The sequence below is a fragment of the Tetrahymena thermophila genome, assembly GCF_000189635.1.
Source record: "Tetrahymena thermophila SB210 genomic scaffold scf_8254679, whole genome shotgun sequence".
Classification (NCBI taxonomy): Eukaryota; Ciliophora; class Oligohymenophorea; order Hymenostomatida; family Tetrahymenidae; genus Tetrahymena; species Tetrahymena thermophila.
The window spans coordinates 41288-52378 of NW_002476445.1; the positions used below are offsets into that span (position 1 = coordinate 41288).

The following is an 11091-nucleotide window of genomic DNA, read 5'->3' on the forward strand; positions in this document are numbered from 1 at the left end:
TTATTACCTATGCTCATCCATAAATTATTTATTCAAAATTGTAATATTCTTTTCTTTTAAACTGATAATTATTATTTTATTTTGTTCTTAAAAAAACATAAATATTTGCTAAAAATAATTATTAGCAGCTAATTAATTAGTCATTGTCCTATGATTTATTTATATAATTAAAAGATTATAAATAACCATCTTTAGGATATAATTTTTATTAATATTATTAATTATTCCATAAATTATATTCTTGATAACAAAAAAATATAAAAAGTGATATATTGATTGATTTATAGATCTATTTATTATTGATTGAGTAGTTTGATTAGTTCAAAATTATTAGCGAGTGAGTTACTGACATAAATTAAAATATGCAAAATAAGTATATAATATATTATTAATTAGATAAATTTATGTACAAAAATTTAAAATTAATTAATTATAAATAATAAATTTGATATTTAAGTTAGTAGTTTATTTATAAATAATTATTATTGTTAAAATGAGTATAGTCTATCAAATATTTTATAAATCATTCATTCATTCGTTCATTACTCAAAAAAGATTGAAAAGTCGTTGGCTCCTGTCTTCTTATATTCATTTATTATTGCCATAATTATCTAATTGTTAACATAAACATAAATTATTAAATTTATTATTTCATGAATTAATTAATTAATTTATTTATTTACTTCTTTAGTAAGTCCTGGAGATAGTTTTTCAATTTTTCTTATGGATCTCCTCATTGTCAGGAAAGCACATTTTGGAGGTATAATGCTATTGCTTTATTTAAGGGGATGATTCATGATAGCTTGATTTTATTAATTATGAGGTTCAGAGAAAGGATTTGGAACAGAATTATGTAATTAAACATTCTTCTTTTCTTAATTTGTATGATTATTAACTTTGTTTAAGTCAATAGACTAGTTATCGATACTAAAATCTGGAATAACGCCTTAGTTTACGATTTTAAATGTTGTTTACATTCTTCTATGCATTGGATTTAAATAAGTATTGTTATTTAAAGAATTAAAAGAGCTATTATTCGAAGATCCTCCATTTTAACTGTTATACATCTTGCTATTGTAACTTTATCTTTATTATTTTTTAGATAGAAAAAAATTTATTTTCAAAAAAAATTATTAAAAATTTTTTTGTTTCTATAATAATCTCAATCTAAATTTAAAAAATATAATTTATGTTTTTGTTTAAAGCTTTAAATCTTAAATAATTGTATTTATTTCAATAGTTTATTAATCTATATTTATATAGCATCCAAATATATTAATAAGAATAAGTAGTATTATTTATTGGCAATTTAAATCTTAATGGTATTATTAATTTTAGAAAAGAGCTCTTTAAGTTGAATAAATTGTTGATATTTAAAAAACAAATTTAATAAATTATTTTAAAATTAATAAAAATAATTATTATTTATAAATGAAATATTCAAATAGTTCTATCTTTAATATTTTTATTTCAATAATTTATTATTCTAGTTTCCAAATATATTTATAAGAGTAAGTAGTATTATTTATTTATTTTTTAGTATTAATTATTATAGAGTTTTGGGTTTTTAAGTTGAATAAATTGTTGATTTTTAAAAAAACAAATTTAATCAATATCAAATATTTTAAAATAATTAATAAAAATAAATAATTATATATTTATAAATGAAATACTCAAATAGTTCAAGCAAATATTAGGGCTTCTTAGCTCTTTATATAAAGTTACTCAGAAGTAAATCTCCTACTGATGCTCTTTCTTCAGGGTTTTTTTCTAAGCACATTTTAAGAAACTCTTAAAATTGTCTTTTATTTTTAGATAAAGTTTTATTAATTTAAGTCGATTAATTTATTTATTTATTTTACGGAGAAAAAGACGAATCTATTTGAGGTTCTTCTTAAACTGTTAAAAATTATGCTTTTTTAGGAGGTAAATTAAAATATGGAGGTTCTCCTTTAGCCATTTCTATAGCTGTTATTCCTATTGACCAAATATCACTTTTTTCATTAAAGTGCTAGTCTATTATGGTCTATTTAAATAAAAAAATTATTACTTTTATTTAAATAAAGCATTATAAATTTATTTTATATTTTAAGCAGATGAGAAAATAATATTTTAATAAAATTTTATTCTTTTAAAAATTTTTAAAATGATTTATGCTACCTCTGGGGATTACCAGTAGGAATAATTTCTACACTGAGATAGTATTTCTGTTAATTTTTTGCTTGTTGAGAAATCACATAATTTTACTATTCCATCACTTTAAAGCATAATATTAGAACCTTTTTATAATTAAATAACATATTATATAAATTAAAGAAAAGTTGAATAAATTTGATAATATATTATTTATAATACGTGCTTTTTATTTATTTAACTTGCTTATTAATTCAATCTTTTATTTTACAAAATAGCTTTTTAAATAGAAAATAATGACATTGAATTTATTATTTACTTTTTATATTTTTGTGTAGCCTGTTGTTTTTATGTAAATACTTCAAGCCCATGAGAGCTTGTTTAATAATAATGCAAATATTTTCTTCTGAAATAGGTCCTATGTTCTGGATCTTTGTAATTAATTTGAAAGAATAACATTAGTCATTTAATTTAAGCAATCATAATATCAATATGAATTACTAAATCATAAACAGAACCTTCACTGAAATACTAGGATATTAAATATAATTTACCATCAGATACAAAATAATCATTCAAACCTGATACAAATTCATCCTAAACTCTACTCTCCTTACTTATTTCCTAAATTATTTGCTAAAGATCCTCTGCAGGCTATTTTTAAAAAGATTATTAAGAGAATAATTTCATATTCTTTATGATTAAAAACAAATTTTCAGTAGAATTTTATAAACTTATGAGAAATTTCAAAATCTTACAATGACATTGTACTCTTTTAAAGCAACGATTTCTGCATTTTACTTATTCATCCTATAATTTAATAAATTGTATTGCTTTCTTGGTAAAATCTCATTTTTCTAAAAAATAATTTCTATGATAAATCAGCCAAAAATAATAGAGTTAAGTACCCTCTGTAAATAGAAGAATGCATGCTTTAAGTGGTCTTTTTCTCCAAAATATCATACTTTTTCCTAATCTAATTTTATATTCCTTCTTATTTAATGCTGAATAAGCTATTATAATAATTACTTCAACTCCTAACATCAATCTATTCGCTATTCCCTATTATTTGAATATCCACTTTTACTTTGAGAGATTCTTTCTTTAAATTAATCTTTCCCTAAGAAAATATTGTTGGTTCCTAAAAAATCTATATAAAATTTAAATTGCTTATATGTAATATTTTGAACAAATAATCGCTTTTTTCTACTGAAAACAAAAGTTTTTACTAAATCTTATTCAATAAAAATGTAGTAAATCTTCTAGATAGATTTATAGAAACACTAAGTAATTAATTATCAACATTCCTATAAAATTTAATAAAATGTAATAAATAAATTAAACTAATTATTTTACTTTTTAATAAAAAAATAAATTCTATCATAATTAATTTCTCTCTCAAAACAAATTTCTATTTTTACATTATCAAATGTTTATTTGTAATCTTTTATTTTGTTAAAAAATTACTATAAAAAAAATCCTGACCACTCGGAATCGAACCAAGATAGAGAGAGCCTGATTCTCTTGCTTTAACCATTAAGCTATGATCAGTAATGAAACTATTTATTTACAAAATGAAAAGCTTTTATAAAAATTATGATAAAAATATATTGTTTTTTTAAAGGAAATTCTTTAATTTATTCTTTAAAATTGATTCTTTTTAAAATATTTTTAGGAAAATCACTAAATAATTATTTAGCAAAAATAATAGAAAAAAATAAAATAAAATTTGAAAAATGTAAAAAAAAAAAAATCCGAACTCCCGGGTTCGAACCGGGGACCACCGGATGACTACAAACTTTACAGTCCGATGCTCTTCCAACTGAGCTAAGTTCGGTTCGGTGAAATATTGAATAATAATTAAGTCCTTTTGCATTGAATTGGCTTAATAAATTATGGAAAAAAAGGAAAATATTACCAAATCTTTAATTTAATATGGTATTAGGAAATAAATTTAAATAGTGACTTAATATTTATCAAATATTCATGTGATTATTTAATTTTGTTGGAAAACTAAATGTTACATGCATACTAAATCAATAAATTTTCATATGTGAGTAAAATTTAAAGTCTATCTTATAATCAGATTATACTAAAAATAAGTACGAATCAAGCAATTATCTAAATTAAAAAAAGTAGTATAAACAAGAATCAAATAAATTATTTTCTAATTAGAATGGGAGGAGTCAAGAACATTGATAAGCATGCAGATGTTAGCACTTACTAAGTCAATACCAATCCGCAAACAGCATTTGCAATTCTTAACAGTATGATTGGAGGAACTATTCTTTTGCTGCCAATCTATTTTAATAATGTCGGATATCTCTCTTCTTCAATGGTTATATTTATTACTGGAATAATGTGTTATAAAGGCGCAGATATCTACATTCAACATCTCAAAAAGGACGAATTTGATTCTCAAGAAACAATTCACAGAATATTAGGTAAATTAAGATTATTCTATTATTGAATCATTTTGATTTAAGAGATTTATCGACTTTAAAATGAACAAAAATTATCACAGTGTGTGCAATATTTATAACAATTGATATAAAGAAGAGTTAAGTAACTAAATTTATTTAATGAATTTGATTTCTTTAATTGTTTTTTGTTGTTCATAGTTACTATCATTTGCATCATTTGATATCAAATTTTATTAAAATTCCTTCTAATGTACAAAAATTAATCAAATTAATCTACCCATAAAAAAAAAATATCAAATCTATCTAGAGCTTTACTTTTGATTAGAATAAGCTAGCTAAATTTAATACCATAAATTCTAAGATTTGATATATTTTAATTTCAAGAGAAATAAAATTTTACTTATATTTTATTTATTTTAATTTGCAGCATCAACTTATCAAATATATAAATTTTTAAAAAATTTATTTGGTAATAATAATAAAATTTTACAAAGAATTATCTAAAGCTCTACTAAAATTGTTTTTAAAAACTAAAAGTTTATTTAAAAATATTAATAATCACACTCAAATCAAATTTTGTTTGTTCTTGAATTTTATAATTACTGATAAATTTCTATTTAATTTTTTATTTTTGTATTAAAAAAAATGAAAATTTTACAATTAAACTTAAAAAATAATAGCTGAGCTACTTTTCATTCGAAATTTAAGTATTTATTTATAAAATTTAATTATAAAGGAAAAGGCTGGAGAATCTTTTTTGTTATAATTTCAACAATCAACATGTTTTTTGGCTGTTTGGTTTACTATGACTTTTCTATCGATATGCTCTACAGCATTATTACTTTTGTAATGAAGAAGAGTGGTTGTGAGTAAGGAAATTAATTTGAAGAACTTTCTAAGGTTTCATATGATCGCTTTTCAGTTTAATACTTAGCATTTGCCATGTTTCCTGTGTTTTTGTCTATTTGTTTCCTTAGAAATTTTAAATTTCTTGTAAAATTAGCAGAATTGGGTGTATATTCTATTTACAGCTATATAGTATTTATAATCTATAACTTTATTACAAATATCACTTCAGAAACTTTGTAATAAAATACTGGTGAAATCAAGCTTTTCACTTGGAACATTGGTACTTTAGGATGTACAGCTTCTTCTGCTTTCTCTACCCATAATAGCGTCTGCTAAATTATGAAATGCAACAAAGATTAGTCCAAAAACAGATTTGTAATTAAAATGACTTACGTTGTTGGGGCTATCATTTATTTAATTATCGGAATTATTGGAGCTTTAGGAGTTGTTGGAAGAAAATCTCAAACAGGATCTGATGCTATAATTATTAGTGATTACTATTCGGTTGATGACTGGTAACCTTTAGTAGTCTAGATATTGTATTTCATTCATTTAGTAAGTATGAATCCAATATTTTTCGATATCTGCCGTTAAAGATTCTTTGATATAATTTATGAGAGTAGAGGTGGATAGGCACCAAAATGGGTCTTTGTTACTGTTAATATATTTTACTGTTTAATTTGTACTTTGGTTAAGATTTTGCACATCACTCCTGATATTATCATTAATTTCAATGGCGCTTTTAGTTCCTTTTTTATCATTTATTTGATTCCTTCTTTGTTGCATCTCGCATGTTATCATGGTAAAAATAAGCTATTAAGAGCCTTAAGGAGAAGTATAAGATCTGAGAGAGACATAAAAGTTAAAGATATTTAAGATAAGTTGATTGTTAATCAAAGTGAATTTACTAACTAAAATGAAGATGAAGAGGAAGAGTAGCACAAAAATTTGGCTCTTTTTAAAGCAAATAGCTCTGGTTAAAAATAAAGTGTAATAATAGAAGAAGAGGATGAAAATTTATCAGAAAGAAATAGCATCAATAGGATGTAGAGGAACTCTAGTATGAGAAAGTCATGTAACGATCATGAAGATGAAATACATAGTGTCAACAAGTATGTCAGATACTTTGTTTACATATTTATTATTATAACTGGAATGTCAATTTTCTTTTATGGAATGTACTCTCTTTTTGATTAGGCCATAAATTCTTGATAATAAAAATAAAATAAGCAGAAACTAATTATAAATTAATTAATAAAGTTATTCATTGTTATTGGTAATATAAAATATCAAAATAAATTGAAAAGTCTTAAATTATTTTTGTTTTTTATATTATCTTATATTATATTCATTTATTAATATGTTTTAATCTTGCTACCGTAAATTTTCGAAATAAATAAATAAATATATATTTGATATTTTTCAGGATGAAAAGGTGAAAACACTTCAAATATTCAGAAAAAAAAACTAAATTTGTTGAATACTCATTTTCAATAATATAGAGTATTTTTTTAAATAATTAAATAATATAATTCATATAAAATAGGTAATACACATAAAAAATAAAATTAACACCTGTCTAACAATTAAATAAATATACTTAATAATATATTATTTTGCATTTGCCCAAGTTACTTTTAATTGAATTTTTTTGATTTATTAGCCTTATTTTATTATGATTAAGTATATAAATATATCTTTTTTGAGATATTTTATCTTTTATGATTAATAATTCAAATTTTTTGATTTAAATATCTTATAAAAATCAGAAAAGATATTTAAAAAATCAATTTATATTTTTCTTTTTCTAATAGAAAATTTTTAATATAATTGAATATTAATAATTATAAATTAAACAAAATCTTTTTTTTTAACAATTAGAAAAATTATTAGTTTATTTGTTTAATTTATTATTTAATTATTAATCATACTATCTTCATTTATTAAATGTTAATTAGTAAAGAATTATACTTTCTTCAATATCAAATTATTTTTCTTCAAAGCTAAATTATTTTAGGATTATGCTTTCATTAACTTCATACTAAATTTCTTATTATTCTACTTCTTCGTAGTCATAAATAGATTCAATAAATTTTAATTAAATATGGCAAGATTCTTTTTCCATATAATTGCTTATTTATTGATCTAAGTAGAAGTAATCAGTAAATTTTTTGATTTACTCTTAAAATTAAAATAATGAAAGCTGGCTTTATTATGCGAATTCAAGCCAGTCTTTCATAATTAAAATCTTTTGATCTAAGCCAAGGCTATTATATATATTTTATTCAATATTCTTGAAATCAAGCTTTTTTGAATTCATAGCAAATTAGGTAGATTAAAGTATTTTTTAAGAGTTTTATTTTTAAATGTCTACTTTTTGAGAATCGAATTGAAGTTATAATTAATCAGATCTAATATCTTTACAACAAAATTCTTCAGAATTCATAAAATAGACTGATTAGGTATATCTAAAAGGATTTGAATTTATTATCACTTCTGAAAGTTAATTTTGATTATTATTATTGATTTACAGTAATAAAGGCTCATTTACCATTTCTATTTGACAATCTATGGTATTATCTAAGTTCTCACAGCTCTGTTTTTGATAGTTACTAGTATTCTTGTTTTCGTTCATAAATTTTATTAATTCAAAACTTAAGTTTAAACCATTTTCCTCAAACTCATATATCTTCTCTAAACAATTTTAATAATTATCATAATTCAAAAGCTATTTTTATTGCTCTAGATTTTATATTAGATAATTAAATTTATCAGCTTATTGGCTGATCACTTCATAAACAGTAGGATGGAAGAGTTAAGAGTCAGTTTCCTCCAGGTAATTAGATAGTTATTATAATTTTTTGATACTAGTTTGTATTTATTCATACAAATCTTATTTAAGCGAATCTTTTTATTCCTAATTAATGCCACAAACAGGGTTTAAATCATATTCACTATCATCTTACCATTCATTAGTCTCAGATATTTTTATTGATTGTGAAAGAATTCCTTGTTATAAATCGAAAATGGACCTTTAATCTGCTTAGATACCATTTTAAAACGAGGACTGGTATGTTTTAAGCTACGAAATAGGTTATTCTTGTTAAATCTAAATCTTTTGATCTGGTTGATCTTCAACAGAATGTTAGTTACTTACCAAGTTTAAGCTTAATGAGGGAAGGTTTTATTAATTTTCTAGGTTTTCTGACAGCTAAAATTATTCTTAATCGAAGTTGTTGTCCATCTTAAATCAAGTTAGCGACCAAGTCTCCTAAAAATTATTGCTGAAATAATATATTTTTAATAAACTACTTGTTTGTTATTCAATTTCTTATTTTTAATAGATAAGAAATCTGATAAGTATAAATATTTTTAGAATATCTAATTAAATATTCTTTTAATGAGACCAATGCTTATCTGAATTTTTTTGCTTTTCAAATCTATCATTTTAAGCAAGCAAAAAAACAAACAAAAGCATAATCTAAATTAGAATTTAAAAGCTTTTTAATTGATGATTCCTTTTAAATTATTATTTTATTTTAATTTTCATTTGCTATTCATATTAATAGATACTACTTAATATTAATAAAATTGATAAATAGAATTTTAGTGTTAATAATACAGATAGACATATATCAATTTAATATTCAGCTGAATTAAGAAAAAAATTGTTTTCAAAAAATTTTAAAGCTATATTTTTCTCTCAAATAAATCCTATTTGATTGAATACCTAAAAAATGTTTTAATTATCAATATTGCTTTTCTCAAATAATTATTTCTAGAGTAGTTTAGTAAAATAGTAAATATTAGTTTATAAATTAAAAGAAAAATTTTAAATAAATAAAAAAAGGTATCGAAATAGATTAAAACATTTTTAGTTATTTTTTACATTTATCAACTTCAAAATATGTTTCAAAACCTTTTTTTTATTTATTTTAATTTATAAAAAAACAAAAAATAAACGAAGACTCAATGTATTAGGGTTAATATCACCTTTAATTAATTTAATAATAATAAATAAAATAGATTTCAATTGTAGATCTAATAAATTTAAAAATTATTCATTTTAATATTAAATTAATAAAAAAGATATCTCTTTTTATTGTTTTAGAAATTTATTATATGTATGTGTCTATGCATATAATCAGTATCAGAATGATAAATAACTTTATTAATTCTTAATTAATTAGATTTGTAAAACATAAAATAGTAAATCAATCAAATATTTTATCAAACTCTTTTATTTTTAATAAATATTTTGAAAAACTGTATTAATTTATTCTGCTTAAAATATTATATGGTTTATTTATCAATAAGTACAATTTTTTTGTAAATTCTAAAAATTATTCTAAGATACCAAGTCTATGTCAGACAGATTATAATTATGTATTTGATAAGAAGGAAGATAATTAATTAATTATTGATAAGATTATATTTTGTATTTTTTATATTCTTTTATGCTTTTGTAATTTTTGTAATTAAAATAAATTTTAATATTTTTTATTTAGAAAAAGCATGACAATAAGTGACTTAAATATTTTTTTCCTTCTATTAAATTATCAATTATTAAAATAGTATTTTAATTAATAATAATATATTTTTTATTTCTCTTATACTTACTAAAAAAAATAATATAATTTACAAAAAGATAAAATATATTAGCAGACAATTTTACTGAATTGATTAATTTTAGAAAAATTGTATTAAATTTTTTATTTTATTTAAATAACAATTAAAAATATTTGGATTAATAACATTAAAATAATTTACATAAATAAAAAATATTATTTAGTTTTTTTTATTAAAATTTTACTATTATTTTTCATAGGTAAAAATATTTACTTAAAAAAAAATAATTTATTTAAAATGAATAAATAAATACATTAAAAAACATTATTAAATCTATTTATTTAATTATTTAATAAATATATAAAATTTATTAGTATGAAATTAAATTTAAAATAAAAAAATAAATAGTATCTATATCTTGTGCCTTGAATCAGGTATATCCAAAGATTTGAGGTAATTAAATTTATTTTATCATACTTTTTAAGCTAAAAAAGAGTAATATTTATTTAATTTTAATGAAAAAAATCAGCATATTTAATTTTAAATACAAAATGAATCATCAATGTATAATTAATATAGATAGATTTACTTTAAAGATTTTAAATAAATTTAAATTAAATTTTTTTAAAGCTGAAAATCAGAATAATAATATGCTGATTGAAATTAAGGATAAAGCAAGTAAAGAAGAGTGAGATGATGCTTTATCATTAGTGCTAATTAATTCAGGAGCATATTAATCATCATATTAGTTATATTTATCAAAATATATGCATTGATAAAATTGATATGCTTTTTTTTAAATTTACTGAAATTCACTTTTGCATTAATTTTGAATACATGAGCCAACAATTTCTGGTACTCTTTAATTTAAATTATTATAGCATCTTAGAGCAATGCAATTATTTTATAGGAATATTTCCTTCACACAACCTTTATCCTTTTCACAGCTAAGAATATAATTACTAACGCACTGATATTTTTAATATTTAACTTCAGTAAACTCTTGATAACATTTTTCGAAATTTTCAGGGTTAGACATAAATAACTTAATCTATTTCTTCTTCAAATTACTTTCCTTCTTTTTTATATTTATTTAATCTAATTTTCTCTTATTCTG

The 11091-nt window shown here is 20.7% G+C and overlaps 3 protein-coding genes across 3 annotated transcripts; 1 reads left to right on the plus strand and 2 right to left on the minus strand. All coding sequences in view use genetic code 6, as the record gives it.

Annotated features, from left to right (window-relative positions):
* Positions 1 to 539: 539 nt before the first annotated feature.
* TTHERM_01227810 (plant dual-specificity MAP kinase kinase family domain protein) lies at positions 540 to 3177 on the minus strand (the record flags this gene model as incomplete). The annotated part of the gene is made up of 10 exons (XM_001013446.3): positions 540 to 611; positions 684 to 1086; positions 1674 to 1802; positions 1863 to 2026; positions 2161 to 2279; positions 2453 to 2564; positions 2635 to 2787; positions 2892 to 2943; positions 3042 to 3109; positions 3163 to 3177. The coding sequence occupies 10 exons, from the start codon at positions 3175 to 3177 to the stop codon at positions 540 to 542; spliced, it is 1287 nt and encodes a 428-aa protein (XP_001013446.3).
* Positions 3178 to 4309: 1132 nt separating this feature from the next.
* On the plus strand, positions 4310 to 6617 carry TTHERM_01227840 (transmembrane amino acid transporter protein; the record flags this gene model as incomplete). The annotated part of the gene is made up of 2 exons (XM_001013447.1): positions 4310 to 4577; positions 5293 to 6617. 2 exons carry the CDS (start codon positions 4310 to 4312, stop codon positions 6615 to 6617), a joined length of 1593 nt encoding a protein of 530 aa, XP_001013447.1.
* Positions 6618 to 7341: 724 nt separating this feature from the next.
* TTHERM_01227850 (hypothetical protein) lies at positions 7342 to 8649 on the minus strand (the record flags this gene model as incomplete). Its single annotated transcript, XM_001013448.1, has 1 exon — positions 7342 to 8649. The coding sequence occupies one exon, from the start codon at positions 8647 to 8649 to the stop codon at positions 7342 to 7344; it is 1308 nt and encodes a 435-aa protein (XP_001013448.1).
* Between the last annotated feature and the right edge of the window lie 2442 nt (positions 8650 to 11091).